This window comes from Perissodus microlepis, chromosome 2 (genome assembly GCF_051167445.1).
Source record: "Perissodus microlepis isolate ML-2025 ecotype Zambia chromosome 2, ASM5116744v1, whole genome shotgun sequence".
NCBI classification, from domain to species: domain Eukaryota; kingdom Metazoa; phylum Chordata; class Actinopteri; order Cichliformes; family Cichlidae; genus Perissodus; species Perissodus microlepis.
In genome coordinates this window covers 179,156-201,500 of record NC_140462.1, presented here as the reverse complement: position 1 = coordinate 201,500, position 22,345 = coordinate 179,156, and the positions used below count along the sequence as shown (strand labels likewise).

At 48.0% G+C, this 22,345-nt stretch overlaps 2 protein-coding genes across 5 annotated transcripts in view; one reads left to right on the top strand and one right to left on the bottom strand.

Annotated features, from left to right (window-relative positions):
- Positions 1 to 8,431, top strand: part of arap3 (ArfGAP with RhoGAP domain, ankyrin repeat and PH domain 3) — a 32,980-nt gene extending 24,549 nt beyond the window's left edge. For all 3 annotated transcript variants that reach the window (XM_084939478.1, XM_084939486.1, XM_084939470.1), the window contains 11 exons: positions 3,947 to 4,015; positions 4,339 to 4,413; positions 4,498 to 4,615; positions 4,692 to 4,820; positions 4,901 to 5,037; positions 5,301 to 5,383; positions 6,015 to 6,050; positions 6,208 to 6,271; positions 6,348 to 6,485; positions 6,587 to 6,625; positions 6,720 to 8,431. In XM_084939478.1, coding sequence (XP_084795604.1) covers positions 3,947 to 4,015; positions 4,339 to 4,413; positions 4,498 to 4,615; positions 4,692 to 4,820; positions 4,901 to 5,037; positions 5,301 to 5,383; positions 6,015 to 6,050; positions 6,208 to 6,271; positions 6,348 to 6,485; positions 6,587 to 6,625; positions 6,720 to 7,202 — 1,371 coding nt within the window. In that variant the 3' untranslated portion in view covers positions 7,203 to 8,431. The remainder of the gene's footprint in view (positions 1 to 3,946; positions 4,016 to 4,338; positions 4,414 to 4,497; positions 4,616 to 4,691; positions 4,821 to 4,900; positions 5,038 to 5,300; positions 5,384 to 6,014; positions 6,051 to 6,207; positions 6,272 to 6,347; positions 6,486 to 6,586; positions 6,626 to 6,719) is intronic.
- Positions 8,432 to 13,878: 5,447 nt separating this feature from the next.
- LOC146391965 (proteinase-activated receptor 4) lies at positions 13,879 to 22,207 on the bottom strand. Of its 2 annotated transcripts, none has more exons than XM_084939550.1 (4): positions 22,132 to 22,207; positions 21,517 to 21,747; positions 20,846 to 21,405; positions 13,879 to 16,415 (listed from the first exon to the last, which is right to left on the bottom strand). In XM_084939550.1, the coding sequence occupies exons 3-4, from the start codon at positions 20,955 to 20,957 to the stop codon at positions 15,325 to 15,327; spliced, it is 1,203 nt and encodes a 400-aa protein (XP_084795676.1). In that variant the 5' UTR covers positions 20,958 to 21,405; positions 21,517 to 21,747; positions 22,132 to 22,207; the 3' UTR covers positions 13,879 to 15,324. The 2 variants fall into 2 exon arrangements, with proteins under 2 accessions (XP_084795676.1, XP_084795668.1); XM_084939542.1 differs by having other exon boundaries at positions 22,114 to 22,204.
- Between the last annotated feature and the right edge of the window lie 138 nt (positions 22,208 to 22,345).

Below are 22,345 nucleotides of genomic sequence, written 5' to 3'. Positions count from 1 at the left end.
TCGTTCTCCTGTGTGTGACGTTCTCCTGTGTGTGTCGTTCTCCTGAGTGTCGTTCTCCTGTGTGTGTGACGTTCTCCTCTCTGTGTCATGTTCTCCTGTGTGTCGTTCTCCTGTGTGTAACGTTCTCCTGTGTGTGACGTTCTCCTGAGTGTCGTTCTCCTGTGTGTGTGACGTTCTCCTCTCTGTGTCATGTTCTCCTGTGTGACGTTCTCCTGTTTGTGACGTTCTCCCGTGTGTGACGTTCTCCCGTGTGTGTCGTTCTCCCGTGTGTGACGTTCTGCCGTGTGTGTCGTTCTCCTGTGTGTGACGTTCTCCTGAGTGACGTTCTCCTGTGTGTCGTTCTCCTGTGTGTGACGTTCTCCCCCCTGTGTCATGTTCTCCTCAGTGACGTTCTCCTGAGTGTCGTTCTCCTGTGTGTGACGTTCTCCTGTGTGTGTCGTTCTCCTGAGTGTCGTTCTCCTGTGTGTGTGACGTTCTCCTCTCTGTGTCATGTTCTCCTGTGTGTCGTTCTCCTGTGTGTAACGTTCTCCTGTGTGTGACGTTCTCCTGAGTGTCGTTCTCCTGTGTGTGTGACGTTCTCCTCTCTGTGTCATGTTCTCCTGTGTGACGTTCTCCTGTTTGTGACGTTCTCCCGTGTGTGACGTTCTCCCGTGTGTGTCGTTCTCCCGTGTGTGACGTTCTGCCGTGTGTGTCGTTCTCCCGTGTGTTTGACGTTCTCCCATGTGTGACGTTCTCCCGTGTGTGACGTTCTCCCGTGTGTGTCGTTCTCCCGTGTGTGACGTTCTCCCGTGTGTGTCGTTCTCCTGTGTTTGACGTTCTCCCGTGTGTGACGTTCTCCCGTGTGTGACGTTCTCCCGTGTGTGTCGTTCTCCCGTGTTTGACGTTCTCCCGTGTGTGACGTTCTCCCGTGTGTGACGTTCTCCTCCCTGTGTCATGTTCCTCCGTGTGTGACGTTCTCCCGTGTGTGACGTTCTCCCGTGTGTGTCGTTCTCCTGTGTGTGACGTTCTCCCGTGTGTGTCGTTCTCCTGTGTTTGACGTTCTCCCGTGTGTGACGTTCTCCCGTGTGTGACGTTCTCCCGTGTGTGTCGTTCTCCTGTGTGTGACGTTCTCCCGTGTGTGTCGTTCTCCTGTGTTTGACGTTCTCCCATGTGTGACGTTCTCCCGTGTGTGACGTTCTCCCGTGTGTGACGTTCTCCCGTGTGTGTCGTTCTCCCGTGTGTGACGTTCTCCCGTGTGTGTCGTTCTCCCGTGTTTGACGTTCTCCCATGTGTGACGTTCTCCCGTGTGTGACGTTCTCCCGTGTGTGTCGTTCTCCTGTGTTTGACGTTCTCCCGTGTGTGACGTTCTCCCGTGTGTGACGTTCTCCTCCCTGTGTCATGTTCCTCCGTGTGTGACGTTCTCCCGTGTGTGACGTTCTCCCGTGTGTGTCGTTCTCCTGTGTGTGACGTTCTCCCGTGTGTGTCGTTCTCCTGTGTTTGACGTTCTCCCGTGTGTGTCGTTCTCCCGTGTGTGTCGTTCTCCTGTGTTTGACGTTCTCCTCCCTGTGTCATGTTCCTCCGTGTGTGACGTTCTCCCGTGTGTGTCGTTCTCCCGTGTGTGTCGTTCTCCCGTGTGTGTCGTTCTCCTGTGTTTGACGTTCTCCTCCCTGTGTCATGTTCCCCCCGTGTGTGACGTTCTCCCGTGTTTGACGTTCTCCCGTGTGTGATGTTCTCCTGAGAGTCGTTCTCCTGTGTATCGTTCTCCCGTGTGTGATGTTCTCCTGAGAGTCGTTCTCCTGTGTATCGTTCTCCCGTGTGTGACGTTCTCCCGTGTGTGTCGTTCTCCCGTGTGTGTCGTTCTCCTGTGTGTGTGACGTTCTCCTCTCTGTGTCATGTTCTCCTGTGTGACGTTCTCCTGTTTGTGACGTTCTCCCGTGTGTGACGTTCTCCCGTGTGTGTCGTTCTCCCGTGTGTGACGTTCTGCCGTGTGTGTCGTTCTCCTGTGTTTGACGTTCTCCCGTGTGTGACGTTCTCCCGTGTGTGACGTTCTCCCGTGTGTGTCGTTCTCCCGTGTTTGACGTTCTCCCGTGTGTGACGTTCTCCCGTGTGTGACGTTCTCCCGTGTGTGTCGTTCTCCCGTGTTTGACGTTCTCCCGTGTGTGACGTTCTCCCCTGTGTGACGTTCTCCCGTGTGTGACGTTCTCCCGCGTGTGACGTTCTCCCGTGTGTGACGTTCTGCCGTGTGTGTCGTTCTCCTGTATTTGACGTTCTCCCGTGTGTGACGTTCTCCCGTGTGTGACGTTCTCCCGTGTGTGACGTTCTCCCGTGTGTGTCGTTCTCCCGTGTGTGACGTTCTCCCGTGTGTGACGTTCTCCCGTGTGTGTCGTTCTCCTGTGTTTGACGTTCTCCCGTGTGTGACGTTCTCCCGTGTGTGACGTTCTCCTCCCTGTGTCATGTTCCTCCGTGTGTGACGTTCTCCCGTGTGTGACGTTCTCCCGTGTGTGACGTTCTCCTCCCTGTGTCATGTTCCTCCGTGTTTGACGTTCTCCCGTGTGTGACGTTCTCCCGTGTGTGACGTTCTCCTCCCTGTGTCATGTTCCTCCGTGTGTGTCGTTCTCCCGTGTGTGACGTTCTCCCGTGTGTGTCGTTCTCCTGTGTGTGACGTTCTCCCGTGTGTGTCGTTCTCCTGTGTTTGACGTTCTCCCGTGTGTGACGTTCTCCCGTGTGTGTCGTTCTCCTGTGTGTGACGTTCTCCCGTGTGTGTCGTTCTCCTGTGTGTGACGTTCTCCCGTGTGTGTCGTTCTCCTGTGTTTGACGTTCTCCCGTGTGTGACGTTCTCCCGTGTGTGTCGTTCTCCCGTGTGTGTCGTTCTCCCGTGTGTGTCGTTCTCCTGTGTTTGACGTTCTCCTCCCTGTGTCATGTTCCTCCGTGTGTGACGTTCTCCCGTGTGTGACGTTCTCCCGTGTGTGTCGTTCTCCCGTGTGTGTCGTTCTCCTGTGTTTGACGTTCTCCTCCCTGTGTCATGTTCCCCCCGTGTGTGACGTTCTCCCGTGTGTGACGTTCTCCCGTGTGTGATGTTCTCCTGAGAGTCGTTCTCCTGTGTATCGTTCTCCCGTGTGTGATGTTCTCCTGAGAGTCGTTCTCCTGTGTATCGTTCTCCCGTGTGTGACGTTCTCCCGTGTGTGTCGTTCTCCCGTGTGTGTCGTTCTCCTGTGTTTGACGTTCTCCTCCCTGTGTCATGTTCCTCCGTGTGTGACGTTCTCCCGTGTGTGATGTTCTCCTGAGAGTCGTTCTCCTGTGTATCGTTCTCCCGTGTGTGATGTTCTCCTGAGAGTCGTTCTCCTGTGTATCGTTCTCCCGTGTGTGACGTTCTCCCGTGTGTGTCGTTCTCCCGTGTGTGTCGTTCTCCTGTGTTTGACGTTCTCCTCCCTGTGTCATGTTCCTCCGTGTGTGACGTTCTCCCGTGTGTGTCGTTCTCCCGTGTGTGTCGTTCTCCTGTGTTTGACGTTCTCCTCCCTGTGTCATGTTCCCCCCGTGTGTGACGTTCTCCTGTGTGTGACGTTCTCCCGAGTGTCGTTCTCCCGTGTGTGTCGTTCTCCTGTGTTTGACGTTCTCCCGTGTGTGACGTTCTCCCGTGTGTGTCGTTCTCCCGTGTGTGTCGTTCTCCCGTGTGTGTCGTTCTCCTGTATTTGACGTTCTCCTCCCTGTGTCATGTTCCTCCGTGTGTGACGTTCTCCCGTGTGTGACGTTCTCCCGTGTGTGTCGTTCTCCTGTGTTTGACGTTCTCCTCCCTGTGTCATGTTCCCCCCGTGTGTGACGTTCTCCTGTGTGTGACGTTCTCCCGAGTGTCGTTCTCCCGTGTGTGTCGTTCTCCCGTGTTTGACGTTCTCCCGTGTGTGATGTTCTCCTGAGAGTCGTTCTCCTGTGTATCGTTCTCCCGTGTGTGACGTTCTGTTTCGTGTTTCAGATCGATGAGGAGCATCAGACCCAGATTGAGCTGGAAATCAGCCTCATCACCACCTGGAAGGACACTCAGGTAACTCACTCTTGCACAGACACACAGGTGAACCGTAGAACGTAGAACATGTGTTAAGTGTTTCATTCAGCGTCCTGGTCTCTGGGACCATCGTGATCATCCGTCTCTATCCCAGCACCCTCCTCTGTCGCCCCACCCTCTGCATGTCCTCCTTCACTACACCCATGAACCTCCTCTGAGGCCTTCCTCCTGCCTGGCAGCTCCATCTTCATCATCCTTTGTGCGATGCGTTCCCTCAGCCGGTCCTCGGCGGTTCCTTTTAATGTTTAGCTGATTTTGCCTCTGTGTCTGAAACCGCCGCCTGATTGGTTGATTCTGTACAGCTCTCTCAGGCCGGTGATCTGATCATTGAAATCTATCTGGAGATGAAGATACCCGACTGCTGCATAACTCTCAAAGTAAGGCTGGGCATCGTTAATCAGAACTTTTATTGATAGCGATAATGACGATTACTAAAGCTATGTGACCTCTGACCCCTGCAGGTGTCTCCCACCATGTGTGCTGAGGAGCTGACCAATCAGGTTCTGTACATGAGGAACGTCCCAGCTGGGGACAAAGACGTCTGGATGACGTTCGAGGCCATCGAGGACGGTCAGCTGGGTGAGCAAACACTCCTGTCTCTCTCAGGAGGTCAGAGGTCACCTGTCTCACATGTTGGTTGTTGTCATGTTTCTAGAGCGTCCGTTACACCCCAAAGAGAAGGTCCTGGAGCAGGCTCTGCAGTGGTGTAAGATGGCCGACCCGAGCTCCGCCTACCTGGTGGTGAAGAGGGTACCTAAAGGAGAAGGCATCACTCTCCTCACCTGTAGGTGGACACAGCTGTGCGAGAATAAGCCTCTGATGTTGCATTAATGGCTAACGTGTCCGCCTGTGTGTGCCTGTCAGCCTATAAGAGCGAGATCATGAAGGTGGGTCTGCTGAGGTGTCGCGAGGAGCCTCCGAAGCTCCTTCAGGGGACCAGGTTCCAGGAGAGAACGTTCCAGATTCGACACCACAAACTGCTGCTGCTCAAAGACAAGAAGGTAGTCGGGAACAGTAGACAGCAGTAAAACAAACGTTTAAAAAAGAATAGAATAGAATAGACATCATTGTACATGGACAACAAAACTGTAGGCGCTCCACACCAACTGTGGCCGAATAATTAACAAACAGGAGGAATGTATACAAAATACTGGAGAACAAGAAGACGAGTAACACCTGGGAAAACCAAAATAAGAACAGAAAACCAGCAAATCTCAGTAAAAGAACAGTAAAAAAACAAAAGTCTCACCATCTGTGTCTGCAGAGCATCAAACCTGAGAAGGAGTGGGCTCTGAAGTCCTTAAAGATCTACATCGGCATCCGCAAGAAGCTGAAGGCTCCAACCAGGTAACACACGCACACGTCCGGTTTGCTATCCTCGTGGGGACCTCCCATTGACATAATGCTTTCCCTAGCTGCTTACCCTAACCATCAACAATGAACGACTAACACTGACCCTGCACCTAAACCGAACTTCACACATAAACCACATTTTGAGTGTAAAAAATGGCTTCAACCCCGGGCTGTTGGTCCCCACCAGTATAGTAAGAACCCGTACACACACACACTCACACACACACACTCACATGCACACACACACATGCACACACACACACACACACTCACACATGCACACACACACACACATGCAAACACACACACACAGACACACATGCACACACACACTCACACATGCACACACACACACACACACACTCACATGCAAACACACACACACAGACACACATGCACACACACACTCACACATGCACACACACACTCACACATGCACACACACACTCACACATGCACACACACACACACACACTCACATGCAAACACACACACACACTCACACATGCACACACACACTCACACACGCACACTCACACATGCACACACACACACACACACACTCCTGCGGTCTCAACTGAGCAGTGAGCGTCAGAGGCTGATGGCTTGTGTGTTTCCTGTGCAGGTGGGGCTTCACAGTGATGTCAGACAAACACCAGCTGTAAGTATCAGGGCTCACCTGTCCTCCTCAGCGTCACACTCACCTGCAGCAGCTGATGTTTGACTCAGTCACACGTGGACGTCGTGCATTAAAATAAAAGCTCTGAGGGTTTGAGTTTTGCATGAAGTCAAAAGTATCTGCCCCTCCCCTCCACCAGGTACCTGTGCTGCAGCAGCGAGGCCGAGCTGTGGGATTGGATCACGAGCCTTCTCAGAGCTCAGGTACGTTTACCTGCACACTGGTCTGGGATCAGCCGTCGCTCCTGTGCTGGCCATCATGGATGTGCTTCTGTTGCAGAACGATGACCCGGGTCCTCCAGTGCTGCGCCGCCACTCCTCCTCTGACATCTCCAAGCAGAAGTTCGGAACGATGCCGCTCGTCCCCATCAGAGGAGACGAGAGCAACAGCAGCATGCTGTCGGCCAATCAGACGCTGGTTAGAGTCCAACTCTCTCAGCTGTTTCTCAGACATGCTCAGTAAACTCTCACAGGTCAAATACACAAACTCGTCATCTGTACTTTGTCTTCCCCCTGCAGAGGAAACTACACGACCGGAGAACTCTCTCCATGTACTTTGTAAGTACTCTGTACTTCCTCTCGTCTCACTCGTGAGCCTGTAGTAAACGCTGGGGGGGCGGGGTTTAACCTTGGGTCTCGTGTATGTCTCCAGCCCATGAAGGTCCAGCAGGACTCGTTCGAGGAACGCTCGGAGTCTCCTGACCTGCCTGAGCCGCTCTACGAGGAGGTCGGCGACTTCGGCCTGCAGGTCCTGAAGTCTCTGGAGACCAGCTTCCTGTCCAGCAGCATCGCAGAGACCCAGGAAGTGCCAGACCACCCCCCACTCAGGTTGGTTCCCGTGGAGTCCAGAGATTTGGATCACATGATCATCCCGGAAGTAGTCCAGATGGCGAGAGGCTCCGTGGAGACTCTGGAGCAGAGCAGCGGCAGTAGCGGAGGAGCCGGCGGAGGCGATGGAGATGCAGGCTCTCCAGATTCAGACGCCGCCAGCCAGCCTGCAGTGAGAAGCAGGCAGACGCTGATGGGAGTCTGCACGCCATCGCAGGAACTGCTCCTGCAAGAGCTGTCCTCCGCCTTCATCAAGAATACCACGGAGGAGGAGCGGGAGGAAGAGGAGAGGCCCTACGATGTCTGAGGACCGAACGGTGGGGTCACATGATCTCCCTCCATTCACAGCACGCCAGCAGTCGACTCAAGGTAGCCATTCAGGTTACAGAGACAACGATCATATGACCTCATACAGGACCCGTCAGGCAGACTTTACTGTAAAAGCTGCGGCTGAGGAGGGCCATGTGATGCGGCCGCCTGTAGGTGATTGGAGCTCAGTTCGGGGCTGTGCTAACATCAGCGGCTCTCTGACTTTTTCAGCCTGTGTGCAGCGTCCTCTGCAGCCAGGAGAGGGCGCTGTATCAGTTTGTACTTAACAGACTGAGAGCTGAGTCGTTCTCTTTATGTAACAGGAAGTTTGATCACACGTGTTTAATTGTGAATGACTCACAAACGGTGAAAAATGTTTTTATGATATTTTAATGTTTCCAACGAGTCTAATCTGATATCTCACATCAGTAACCTTCTCTAACCTGTCAGTTCAAATACTCGATGAAGCTCACGCAGGTAAAGGAGGAAGGTGTCACGGGACTCAGTAACAGGTAACCCGCAGCGCTGTTCCTGCGGATGTGTTTAAATAAAGTTAGAAGAGACTAAGTGACAGAGAGCCAGCTTCAGTGACGACTCTGGGATTACACATAAGATTACACAAACAATGACATCATAGAAACGCGGCGCTGTGAAGATTAAATTGAAGTAAACGAGCTGCAACATGTGGAACAAATCAAACTGTGAACACAGTTGGTCACATCTAAACGCAGGCGCCTCATTGGTCAGTTCTACACGTCTGTGTGTAAAGTGACCAATGAGGCGCCTGCCTCAGTCTTAAATTGGCTGTCTGGAAGTCATGCGTTGGTTTGGCGCCTCCTGCTGGGACAGTGTAACGTGTTCTTCCTGTCGCTCTGTCAGCGCTAATGCTGCATTTCCTGTGAGGACTTCATAATAAAAGTCATGTGATGATCCAGCTGGAGTTCATAGTACTGCAGTACTTCCATCAGTTATCACTTTGTATTCGTTTGGAAGCTGTATGAACATTTTTATAGACGTGTTATTCATATAAAGACACTTGTAAACATATCTGCAGTAACACACACGTGTGTATTTATGGGAGTGTTTCCCAGTAGCCACAGTGTTCCAGTAAAGCTGCTGGTGAGGACAGACTGGCCTCACTGGTTTGTGTTGCTGAAACCTCCGTGTGCTCATGTTCCTGTACAGATTTGGGATGTGTTATTAAACTGCTGGTTTGCTGCAAACTGATTGGTTCAGAGCTGTCATGCCTTATCCAATATTTCCTCTTATTCTGAAAAGCTTCCTCTTGATGGTTTGGCAGGATGTGATGCAGAGAGCGAGCAGCAGGTATTCAAACATTCTGCAGGGAAGTCTTCTTACAGAGAAACTGCTTCCTCCGAGGGAAGGGTCCTCGTGTCAGAGTGTGGACAGCCTCTCAAAGAAGCTGAATCAATCAGATCTGAGAGCAAACTCGAACACAAAGATCACATCCAACTTTATTTATTCAGACTTTCCTAACAAAGACACAAATTTCCCAAAGGAACGTCATAACTGTGCCGGCACTGTTAGCGATCCATCCAGAAGCTCACAGGGAACCCACAGCATCGGTTTGTCAGCTAAAATACCAGCTGACTGATCACAGGGAGGGGTCAGTGATGGTCGGTTTTCACACGGACCTCTGTTTCACAGTCAGCAGGTTCGCCACCTGCTGGATTTTAGAAGGAACGCGCTTCCATGTTGGCTTCACTCTTAAGATCAGGAAGCTACGTCCAATTTTTAGATTTTATCACTTCTAAACTGACAAGTTATTAAACATGAAGCAAAGACCATGACCCCACCCGCTGGCTTTTAAAGAGCTCTGTAGTTATCTCAGTGTCCATCGTCTCCTGGTCCGTCACTTTGTGCGAGCTGCAGATGGAGACTTTGTTTGCTGAGGTCTTCAGTCTTGTGAAACCACCTGACACTCTGGCAGACAGACACAGACACCCTTAACCTGAAACACTGGCACAGGTTAACGTGGAGTCGAAGTCTGAATAGAACAGAATAGAATTCAACTTTATTGTCATTGCACATGTCCAAGTACAAGGCAACCAAATGCAGTTTGCATCCATCCAGAAAGTGCTTCAGCAGTAATACAGATATATTACAGAATATGGATCTATGTTACAGTGTACAGTGTGTGTTACAGGGTATGAAGGTATGTTATGAATATGCTATAACTACAAGCTACGCACGGGCTATGAACAGTCTGTTTACACACCATGAAGGAGGCGGAGCCATGAGTGAGACTGTGAGCTCATGCACTGTTCCTTTAACCGCCAATAAAACCTTTACTGGAAAGGCCAGCAGGAGCATTATTGCCAACCTTGAGACCTCAGAATTAGGGAGACATTCAAAAGGGCTGTTGGGGGGTGGCATATATATATATATATATATATATATATATATATATATAAACTTGAATTTTACAGTGTTTATTTATCGGATAAAAATGTCACCGTTATTATTGGCTGGCCGGAAACAGCGGGGGTGTCCAAATTCAGAAGCTGCATCCTCCTGAGGACCTGGCCTTCGCGGTCTAAGTGGACCGGGTCCTCCGAAAGCTGTGTAGGCCGGAAGTGAGCGACGGTCTAGCCTTCAGAATTACGTCACGAGCTGTCTCGGTGGAGTCAAACTCAGCCGTCTGCTCCTTGCTATCGAAAATATAACCGGACGCTGGCGTAAATTTTTGGCCGTCTCACACTTCTGTTTAATCAGTTTTCTGTTTGACGTTTATTCAGCTGTGTGAAAACACCCGGACGAACCCTCCCGAGGGATTAATAAAGTTAAATTTAATTTAATCTAATCTAATAACTTTGAGCTCAGCCAAACCGATTTACTCACGAACAAATAAAACACTGAAAAAAGCCAAACAATAACATTTTTAAGCTATCAAAGTGACTTATATATCATGTTTAACCTGATAGCCAAAGGGTTTGAAAACGATGTGCCGGGAGTTTGCTGTTCTCGTCGGCTCAGATATTTGAGGTTTACACAGCTACATTCTTGCCTGAAAATATGTTAAAAGTTTATTTTGCGACCCAGAAAGAGCAATAAGAGTAATATTAAAACTAAGTCGCTGCCGCCTTTGTTGGAAACCGGAATTGGCTGGGCCGCGCTATGAATTCTGTGATATGGTTTTTCAATTTTGTTGTCCGGGTGGAAAATTGGGAGAATGGAGATTTTCGGGAGGGGCACTGAAATTTGGGATTCTCCCAGAAAAATTGGGGGGGGTTGGCATGTATGAGCAGGAGCCCTTCATCAAAACACCTGATCAACAAACTCTGACGTCCTTTTCTACATGGAGGCCATATCTGCAACAAACAGAGGTGACTCTGAAGGGGGGCGTGGGGTGTACCAGACCATGTTTATTTCACGGCTTTCATAACATTTTCCAGATTGAAAGTGAAATAATATAAAATATTGTAGTAATTAAATTGCATTAACATTTAAAAATGAAAAAATACAAGCTTTTTTTCCACAAGCCAATAAAAATGTAGACGGGCATAAAATTTTTGCTTTTGGCTCTCGGAGGAGGCGGACGCACTTTTTCTCCTCTCCCTTATCTTCCCTGCTTAGTTCTTATGTCCTTGTCTAGTCTCGTGTTTTTTGTATTACTTTCCCTGGAACACTCTCACAGTCTGTTTCTAAAACCTAAAGAGAATTATGGATTTGATCAACTGGTCTCTGAATGCTATTGACACCCTTTTCTCAACGAGAAGTCTGGGCTCAGGAGAGCCCGAGTGCCCTGGAGGGACTTTCCCTGCCGGATACACGATGGACGGGTGGCAGAAATGGAGGATCGTGTGCCTGGCGGGACTGTCGTTCGAGGACGCTGAAGATATCTACCTATTCGAAACCATGGTAACAGGGTTCTGGCTGATCGGAGCTGGCTTGGCCCTGGCTTATCGGAGAATTAAGGAAGCAGAACCGGCTGTTCAAACCCCCCCAAGGCTGCCCGCTGGGATTGAAACGATGGGACGAGGCGCGACTTCTCAGAACGGGCTCGAAAGCAGAATGGTTAAGACCTTGGAGACGCTTACAGCTGCAGTGAATACTCAGAATAACACCTCTGAACGTATATTGGGTTACATCAAGGAGAGGCCTGCTCAGAATAACACCTTTGAGCGAAAGTTTGATTACATCGTGGAACAGCTGACTGCGGTCGTGAGTTCTCAGAATCAGCTCTCTGAGCAAAAGAATGACAACACCACGGAGCGCAAGTTTGATACCATCATGGGGAGGCTCGCGGTTCTCCAACGGAAGATTGAGAGACCAGTGTCGGAGTGTTAAAGAACAGCTTTGAAATTCTCATGATTTGTCGCAAAAGAAAAATTACCATCATAATCCGGCTACCCCTTCGGCGCCAGCCGTGGGCTCAAGGCCGGAGCTCAAGGCTGGAGCCGAACAAAAACTCCCTGATAACGACTGTGTTGAGTCTGTTCCTTCCCATTCCATGCAAGGCCACCTGGGTTGGCTGGAAGACTGTTTACTTAGCCTGGCAGGGCGAAGGACACTGTCTCAGCTGAACTATGGACACGCACACATACATATACTGATACTGATAAGCATTCACTGACGCATCACCCTCCCTATCCAACGCCACCTCCAATGCTTACCTCCCCTCTGATGTGGACATCGGGTCAGCTGGAGGCGCAGTCGAAGATTGCAGCGGTCCCAGATCAGATGTACACACTGGAACTCTTTCCCATGTTGCTGTCTGTGTTTATTGTGCTATGGTGTGTTGATATCTGTGCATTCCTGTATTATCCTTCTGTGTTACACATTTCGATGTTTTTTTCCTCGCTACCTAGCCTGACCTGTCTCCCCAATGTGATGTTTGAGTGTTGTATGTACGGTCGGCAAGGTCTGTCATCTCGGTTGTGGGCAAAAGACCTGCAACTGACAAATAAAGGCTATCTCATCTCAAACTCGGAGCCACTGACCTGAGGGTTATCAGGTTGGACACTGAATTATTATTCATATTAATTCATGTCCACAGCAGGGGAGTCAAAAATAAAGCCCGGGGGCCAGAATCAGCCCCTCCACAGAGGAAAAACAACCATGTTTCACTTTGTCTTAAACCAGCCCAACATCCTGATGGTGTTGGACAGATGTAGACCACCCTCCATCAGACCGTACACATCAGCCTTTAAGAACCATGTGTTCATACACCACTGCTGTAATTAAGCAGTTAAAGTAATACCAATAATTAAACTATGGCCACCCCTCCCTCAGCCTGCTTCTGCAGGAGGTTTCTTCCTGTGAAGAACAAGTTCTTCCTTCCCACTGCTGCCACTTGCTGCTCATAGGAATGATGGGTTTTTCTATTTTATCCTGTTGGTTCATTCTCCTTCAGTGTTCTTCAAAGCTCCTCCCTTTGGAACAGCAAGCGAGGAACATGAAGCTCTGCAGGTGTCATTGTTAGAAACAGGTGAGTGTGTTTATCCAGTGAGCGGGTCAGATCATCATAAATACTGATAAATGACAGAAAGAGTCACATGATGTGTTTGATTTCCCTATAAAGCAGCGGTCCCCAACCCCCGGGCCTCGGACCGGTACCGGTCCGTGAGTCGTTTGGTACCGGGCCACGAAAGTTGAGGCTCAGGTGTGAAATGTGTGGTTTTCAAGGTTTTTATCAGTTTTCAGCGTTATTTTGTTATCGTTTTTATCGTTAACTCGGTTTTCCTGGGTCTTTTCACGTGTGTTATGAATAAATCTTCTTTTTTTCGGTACCGGTACTAGTTTTATTTTGTTGTATTTATCCACGACACCTTAAAGGCCGGTCCGTGAAAATATTGTCGGGCATAAACCGGTCCGTGGTGCAAAAAAGGTTGGGGACCGCTGCTATAAAGGGTCTGCATATGGGGGGTCACAATTTAATTGAATTCAGTTTTATTTTTATAGCATCAAATAACAACAGTCTCTTTATATTGTAAGGTAAAGACCCCACAGGAATATAGAGAAAACCCCAGCAAGCATTGGTGACACTGGGAAGGAAAAACGTCCTCTTAACAAGAAGAGACGACCTCCAACAGAACCAGGCTCAGAGAGGGGCGGCCATCTACCGCGACCAGGTGGGGGTGAAGGGAGGAGACAGGACAAAGACACGCTGTGGAAGAGAGACAGAGATAATAACCAATATCTAACTAATAAAACTAATAAAGACTAATGATTAGATGCAGAGAGGTGTATAAACACATAGTGACTGAAGAAGAAACACTACACCTATTGCAGCATAACTAAGGCAGGATTCAGGGTCACCTGATCCAGAGCCTATCCCAGCTACCCCAGGCCGAGAGCCGGGGTACACCCTGGACAGGTCAGCAGTCTGTTGCAGGGCTGACACAGAGAGGCGGACAACAATTTGCACTCAAATTTACACCCATGGGCAATTTACACTCACCTATTAACCTAACTCCACTAACATAATTTATCAAACCTGACAATACATAGGTCCAATATGTATGGAAGCCCGTTTCCGCCACTAAATAAAAACAAAACAGCTAGTATCCATAACTCGAAATTTCGAGTTAGTTTTCTCGAAATTTCGAGTTAATAAGTCGAAATTTCGAGAAAACTAACTCGAAATTTCGAGAAATATAACTCAAAATTTCGAGTTACTGTTCTCAAAATTTCGAGTTAGCTCTGCCAATCAAAAATATACGTGAATGAGGTCGCTTTCTTGTTACCCGGAAGCATATGGCACAGAGGAACGCGCACTCAAAAACGGATCCCAACAAATTGGCGCTTTCGCGAGTACGTTTGCTGATAGTAACACCATGTGATTCAGCTAATAACACAGGGATTTCATCATTTGTGAAGCCAGGCTGAAAACACTCAGCAATCTGTGCATTCACGACTGGATGTAATACCGGTAGCTTAGCTGTAGCATTTGTAGCTGAGGGCTTCAGCTTCCGGGTAACGAGGAAATGACGTCATTCACGTAGATTACTGATTGGCAGAGCTAACTCCAAATTTCGAGTTACTTTTCTCAAAATTTTCAGTTAATAAATTGAAATTTCGAGTTAATATGTCGAAATTTCGAGTTAATATGTCGAAATTTCGAGAAAGTAACTCGAAATTTCGAGAAAATAACTCGGAATTTTGAGTTATGGATCCTTTTTTTTTTTTTTTAGTGGCGGAAACGGGCTTCCATAAATATGTCATTAAAAATACAATAAAAATTATGTCATTACATGTGAGCTTTAAATCTGCAGTTTATCAAGCGTCACTGAGCAGTCCTTCCCTTTATATCTAAGCTATCTTCTTCCTCTCCTGTCCTTCTTTCTTATCTTTCTCCATCTCTGAGTGAAGTTAGCTCTTTCTTTTCTCTCCCTGTGAAACCTGCAGCTGGACCTTTAGCTGCAACACACTGTGAGACAAACTGTTTGTGTGTTGTAGTCCCTGTCAGGACTCTTGCTGCAGCATTTTGGATTAGCTGAAGGCTTTTCAGGGAGTTTTTTGGACATCCTGATAATAATGAATTACAGTCGTCCAGCCTGGAAGTAATAAATGCATGAACTAGTTTTTCAGCGTCACTCTGAGACAGGATATTTCTAATTTTAGAGATGTTGCGCAAATGGAAGAAAGCAGTCTTACATATTTGTTTAATATGTGCATTGAAGGACATGTCCTGGTCAAAAATGACTCCAAGGTTCCTCACAGTGTTACTGGAGGCCAAGGTAATGCCATCCAGAGTAAGAATCTGGTTAGATACCATATTTCTAAGATCTTCAGGGCCGAGTACAATAACCTCAGTTTGATCTGAATTAAGAAGCAGAAAGTTAGCGGCCATCCAGGTCTTTATGTCTTTAAGACATTCCTGCAGTTTAACTAATTGGTGTGTGTTATCTGGCTTCATGGACAGATAGAGCTGGGTGTCATCTGCATAGCAGTGTAAATGTATGCTATGTCTTCTAATGATGCTGCCTAAGGGAAGCATGTATAATGTAAACAGAATCGGTCCTAGTGAAAAAACAAATCATTAAACATGTGACATCAGCTGACGTGATCAGAGCCAATAAGAGATCAATATACTGTAGTTCCCCATTTAAAGGAGCAGTCCAACAATTTGAAGACATTTGCGTGACAGTCTGCAGTCAGGTGTCCGTTACTCTGTTCTCCTGGGAGCTGCATGGCATCTCAGGTGGCCTCTGTCGACTGGACATGGACAGCAGGGTGACCTTTGACCTCGGGCCTGATGATAAAGATGACATATTCTTGACCAGAGAGCATGTTTTATCCTCAGAATCACAGTGGCAGCACAAAGTGCTCTTGGCCTTTTGCCTGAACTCCGTGGACACGTAGTAGAGAATGAACGGGTCGATGCAGGTGTTGAAGGTGCTCACCGCCAAGCTCACCATGTAGGGCATGTAGAGGTCCTCTCCATCTCCGTCCAGTGAGCTGTCAGCATAGGTGAGGAGGAGGAGGATGTTGCTCGGCAGCAGAAGCACGATGAAGACCAGCAGCACCAGTACCGTCACCCGGATGGCGTGACCGTAGAATTTTCCCCCGGCCAGCAAGGTGCGCAACACAGTGCTGTGGCAGTACAGGACGATGGCTAAGGGTAGCAGGAAGCAGGTGGCGAACAGGGTGGCGAGATACGGCAAGAAGTAGTTCTCATGCTCATCCTCTGGAAGCGCATCGTGGCAAGTGGTGATCTGCAGCGTGCTGACTTCGTAGGTCTGCCGTGACAGCAGCAGTGGCAGCATGGCAACCAGAACCACTGTCCACACCACCACTGACATACACAGAGACACCTGCTGGCTGCGCAGAGTCCTGGCGCGAAATGGGTGGACCAAAGCGATGTATCGGTCCAGGGACACAAAGGCCAGACACCACATGGAGCCGTACATGTTGCCGTAAAAGATCGCCATGACAAAGCGGCAGAAGGGCTCGCCGAGCTCCCAGTTGTTCCCCCGGAAGTGGTAGACGATCCGAAATGGCAACGCCATGAGTAGCAGGCAGTCGGCCACCGTCAGATTGATGAGCAGCGTGGTGGACGGCAGCTGTTTGGTCCGGAACACCAGAACCCAGAGAGCCAGCAAGTTGGAGGGCAGACCGACCACAAAGGCGAGCAGGTAGAGGATGGGCAGGTACAGGTTGGTGGCTGGAGCCTGGATCTCCTTCAGCTGCTTTTCCTTCAGATTTGTCCCATTACAGGTAGGCCTGAGCCGGAAGGTCCGCAGACCTGCAGGGACACGACACACATCAGAGCGTAACAGGTCTCCCCTTAACCCGCTAAAACCGATGGGAGCGCGGGCACTCCCATTGGTTTTAGGTCAAACTTTAACCATTTAACCACTGGCTCAATTGCAAAATTCCAACCGTTCCTGAAAGCAGCAACTCTGCGCTTGCGTTGCAAGTCACAACATCCAAATCTCGGCAAATAACACAGAAAACAACAAAAACAAAACAATTTTAAAAAGATGGTAAAAAGAACTCAAGAACCCAGATGACTGATAAAATGTCTACAGCTCCATCACACTCACTCACTCTCTCTTCTCTCAGCCAACCTCTGTCTTTGCAGGGCTGCCTGATGTTACCGTAATGACTCCAACTTTACTGAAAAAGTGAAGAGTCGCTGCTTTCAGGAACAGCTGGAATTCTTTCAATTGAGTTACAGATATTTAAAAAAAAAACACCTGTCCGATGGCAGCGACAGGTTAGGCTTTGGAGCAGGAGTGGGGAACTCCAACCTCGAGGGCCGGTGTCCTGCAGATTTCAGATCTCACCCTGGGTCAACAGACCAGAATCATATGATTAGTTCATTACCAGGCCTCTGGAGAACTTCAACACATGTTGAGGAGGTCATTGATCCATTTAAATCAGCTGTGTTGGATCAAGGACACATCTGAAACCTGCAGGACACCGGCCCCTCCCCCGTATAGGTATTTCTGCTGTAAAGTTTTAACATGGGTGTCTCTGGGGACTGACTCACTACTGTAGCCACGGCTGGACGACAGGGGAACTGCAGGTGCATTTTTAATTCCTGGAAAGTGAGTTTTGGTTTTCATTTTTATCAAGTGAAGAAGAAAATACAACTGTTAAAGCAGATGTTTACTAAAGACCAACACAGATTTCCTCCACTGGACAGAAATGCAGTTTGATGCTGAACTCTTCTTCCAGACTGTTAAAATAAAAGCTGACAAAGCTCACAGTGGAACAAATCAGTGAAATTCAATCACATGTGAAGACATTTAGACCGCTGTGGTATCCTGGCCTGTCCTCAGAATATCTGTGGTGTGGACACTGATCACCTCCAACACGCAGCTTTGTGTTCCTCCTACAGTTTGATAAATGCCAGTAAAGTTGTCAGACTTACAAATGTCTCCAACAGAGGAGGGACATTTCCTTTGTACTGCTCAGAAAACAAGCAGGACTGACTGATACATCTTAAAGATAAATATCAAAGGTTGGTATGAGTCAGTTGTGGCTAAAAGCTAAGGCAAGGCAAGGCAAGTTTATTTGTATAGCACAATTCAACAACAAGGTGATTCAAAGTGCTTTACAGAGACATTAGAAACAAAAACAAATAAAAAGCATGATTTAAAATTGATTAAAACAAGCAAACAAACAAACAAACTAATTAACAAACAAACAAACAAAACAGTATATAAAATCAAAACAGATAAAATCAGAACAATAGATAAAATCAGTAGTTAAATGTAAGTTTTGAAATTTAAGCTTAAAAGTGTGGATTTGGTGCTTTATTCAAATGCAGCTGAGAACAGGTGAGTCTTCAACCTGGATTTAAATAAACTGAGTGTTTCAGCTGATCTGAGGCTTTCTGGGAGTTTGTTCCAGATATAAGGAGCATAAAAGCTGAATGCAGCTTCTCCGTGTCTGGTTCTGACTCTGGGAACTGATAAAAGACCGGATCCAGATGACCTGAGGGATCTGGAAGGTTCATACTGGGTCAGGAGGTCACTGATGTATTTTGGTCCTAAACCATTCAGAGCTAAACTTCCTGTGTTGGGTCCCTGAGTGTGTCCGACTTGCTGAGTTGTTTTTCATACTTTGGGAAACTTCCTGATCAGCCTGAATCATCTACGGCAACTTCGCCCAGCGTGGCTGGGCACCAGTATCAGATTTTCTGTTTGTGCTCAAAGATTTAACGACGTTACACAGAAAGGTCATGTCGCTCCTGCGAGAACCATCATCACTGAACGGTGGCATACTGCCCAAGTTCATTCCAAGACGGCTGCCGAGTGCCAAGACCTCTTTTAAAAAGACTTTTTGGAGCTTGTCGTGTCCTGTTAGCTGCACTTCCTGCTTCCTCTGAGATAAAACTGGACAGCTAACAGAGTGCTCTGTGCTTCTGTTCAGCAGGAACTTCCTTCTCTCTGCAGACCTCTGTACCTCACCTGTCTGTTAAAGACCCACTTTACTTTGGATGAACTCTAACCTTTTACATCCCAAATGGTGAGCTGTGGGATTTTGTTAGTACAGTGTACAAAGACACACAAAGTTATGAGTGAACTGTGTTGGTACTTTACATGCACATTCATTTTCCATAAAGGTTTCCACAAAGCTTCAGTCAAGGGGAACTGGATGTGTTTGCACAGAGGGGGCTAGTGAGGGGGGGTCGCTGATGCCTTGTGATCAGCAGTGCAGACGACCCACCGTCACAGAGAAACCAGAGGGGTGTGACCACAAACAAAGTTCAGGACAGCTTCCAGCTACTCAAACCAATCAGAGATGTTGTCAGATGAAATCTATAAAAACCATAAAAGTCTAACAGTAATTCATGTTAAACCACGATTTGAATGAATGATTTTGTGCCTGAGCGCGCTCAGTGCTGCTGTTTATTTCTAATGTTTATTTCCACATTAGAGCTGTAAGACTTTAAACTGGATCCATGGGAACGTTAAAGCTTCCTGTCCCACAGCCTGATGAAGGAGACCTGCAGATCAGGTCAGAGTGAAGTGAATGTGATTGGTTGAACAGGTGTTCAGGTGCGTTCTGTGTTTCCAGCAGAGACTCATCACCAGAAATGAACCGTGTTCTGCATCAGCACATGATCACATGCAGGTTCAGACAGACTATAATTGATCTTGGACAAGCCTGTAACTTCAGAGACATTTACAATATGATTATTGATTAATGATTGTTGGATGTATCCTTCGTGGCCCAGTGTATCCCAGAATTGATAATTGATTGGCCCAGCCAATTCCAGTTTTCCTGTTTTTCAGCTTAGTTTTAATATTACTCTTATTACTCTTTCTGGGTCACAAAATAAACTTTTAACATATTTCCAGGCGAGAATGTAGCTGTGTAAACTTCAAATATCTGCTTGGTTTATCAAGATATCACATATTTGTAAAAGTGCTCCGATGTTTTCTGAGACGTCTGTTACCCACCTGCTCGATAGGGCACATCGTTTTCAGACGCCCGCAGTCTTTGGCTACTCGGGTTAAACATGATATACAAGTCACTTTTTTTAGTGTTTTATTTGTTCCTGAGTAAATCGGTTTGGCTGAGATTAAAGTTATAGTTTTCACACAGCTGAATAAACGTCAAACAGAAAACTGATATCACAGAAGACCTTACTCCAGTGTCCTGTTATATCTTAGCTAGCAAGGAGCAGACGGCTGAGTTTATTAAACTCCTCCGAGGCAGCGGTGCCGCAAACCTAGACTGTCCCATTTCACAGCCGCTCACTTTCGGCGCTCTCGATCTTCGGAGGACCCGGCCCACGTAGACCGCGAAGGCCGGGTCCTCAGGAGGATGTGGCCTCGGAATTGGGGCACAGCTTGTGTCTGTAAAAAGTAATTATTTAAATAAAGTTTACATTGATTGAACAGTGGCGGTGGTTTACGACACCAACTCTCTGCCATCTATAATCCAGTTTTGAGATCCCTTCCTAGACGCCTTAACGCCCACTCACATCCTGGGCCATCTGACCTCAGGAATTCGCATGATAAGGTGGGGCCAGGTTTCACAATGAGCTCACCCAGAACCCTGGCTGATTGGGACCCACACCCAGTTTCACACCTTGACTCAGGCGATTAGAGGATCATCAGGGGGTCCTTTTGTCCCTCTGTGGGGGGAAACTCCCACTAGGTTTAAATCTGGGACTCCCCACCATTTGACCTTAGAACTGAAGAAGCTTCTTGGATGAGAGGTGAAACGTCTTCAAGCAACTTAAAGAAGTCCAGACACTTTTCTTTGCAAGCTCCTTAGACTACGATGACCTGGATGACTGAGAACCTTCACAGACATGGATTGGTATTGGTATTACACACATATACAGCTGGTCCTAACTGAAGGTCATTTAATAAACACAGCAGGTGTCTCTCCATGTCTGATGACCTCCCCTGGGGATCAAAAGTATTCTGATTCTGATTCAGTTTAATTTGAGAGGTTTGATTAAACATGTGAATTTTATAAAAGTGTCTTCAAATGCACACAAAGTATTTTCAGACTTTTAAGTTTGTACATGTTTTTTCTCTACTGCCTAAAGTGTCAGTAAATGATCGACCCTGAGGAGGAGGCACTGCTTCCCTCTGTAAACACTGTGCATCCTCACTCTGTTTAAATGCCCTCAGGTTCAGAAAGCTGCCAGTAAAAACTGTTAGCCTGCCTACGCGCTCACAGGAAGAAGAGAAGAAGACTCACGGATGGCCATAAAAGGACATTCATCTGTGGGGTGAGGAAGAGGAGGAGAGACGCTACAGACGAACGCCAGCAGGCAGACGAAGAGCAGGAGAGTCCCAGTGAGCCCCCTCATTGTTCTTCTTCTTCTTCTTCACTGAGTCACAGCTGCAGCAGATGTTTTTCAGCTCACCTCAGACTAGTACTGACAGTACTCTCTCCCAGTATCAGCGGTACTGGTAGTATTGGTAGTAATGCTGTCAGCAGTAGTCCCGTCTGTGGTCTGAGGCGTTCTGTCTGGTCTCAGAGCTGCTGTGCTGTCCCCTCCCCTGGTGATGCAATCCAAGTGTGTGTCTGTGTCTGGTATGTGTGCCTCTGTGAGGACCCGTGCGTGTCTTCCTCTTCTCACTTCAGGCTAGCTGGTTTTGTTTGTAGACTTTTAAAAACTGTTATGTCCTCAGAAGTATAGAAGTCCTGACGTACCTGCTTCCTACTACCTCCCCGCCATCCTCTCCACAACCCACACCCAATCAGAGCTCAGCGGGGCAAGCTGCATTTCTACTCTGAAGCATTTTCCACTTTTACTGCGAAAAGAAAAAAAAACATTAAAAAACTGAAACAAGAAACTCTGAAAACTGAAAATCAAAAACAAAACTGAATAAACAACAAAACCTGTAAAACATGATGAGGCTTACCTGCACTGCTCTCACCTGGCCTCACACGGACGTCACACTCAGACTCTGCTTCAGTCCTCAGAAACTAACTAGTGAGAAACTATCTCCATCTTCCCGAGCGGTTAGCAGCTGATAAGCAGACTTCCCGTCTGTGGCTGATGCAGAAGTTTAGGGCGTTGTTCATGTCCGACGCTCCACACGAGCTCGGGCTCAGATGGCCTCTGTGTGCCCTGCAGAGCACAGCAGGAACATCTGGAAGGAATCATAAAGCAGGAGCTTGAAGAAAATTAAAAATTCAGAGCAAGAAGAAAAGACGACAACACTGCACAAAATAAAACCTGAGGAGGGTCAAAGGTCACCTGCAAAAGAGCAAACTGGACTTTAGCTGCTCTGAAAGGAATCAGTGGCTCTCAGGTCACTAAAACAACCTCATGTACTGCATTTACCTGCACAGGTAAGAGTTTATACAGGAGTGAGATATTTCAGGACGACTGACCTCATCACAAACACTCGTGACGCTTCAGCAGGTCTGCTCCAAAGCAGGGCACCAGCAGCGCCACCTGTCTGATTTACCTGAAGCCACACACACACCTGTGAGCTGCTGTCGGTCAGTGTTACCTGATAGACTGAGCCCACCTGCATGTACTGACGGTGTCCAGCAGGGGGCGGTGCTGACCGCCTGCTGCTGCTCATTCGCGTTGCACTGTTACAGCTGACATCCACAACCTGTCGGTGATCAATAAGCGATCGATATCGTCGTCGTTGTTACTATTAGCTCCGCCTCTCTGCGGGTATCGCGACAGCTGATCCAAATCTCAGCTACAAAACATGAAGCCCGGGCCCCTCAGTG

What these genes read in the sequence shown, in the direction of transcription:
- LOC146391965 (XM_084939550.1), bottom strand. Translation starts at nt 20,957, where the DNA reads ATGAGGGGGCTCACTGGGACTCTCCTGCTCTTCGTCTGCCTGCTGGCG. An exon ending in ATGTCCTTTTATGGCCATCC is followed by an intron (nt 16,416 to 20,845) that starts GTGAGTCTTCTT and finishes GTGTCCCTGCAG; the next exon opens with GTCTGCGGACCTTCCGGCTC.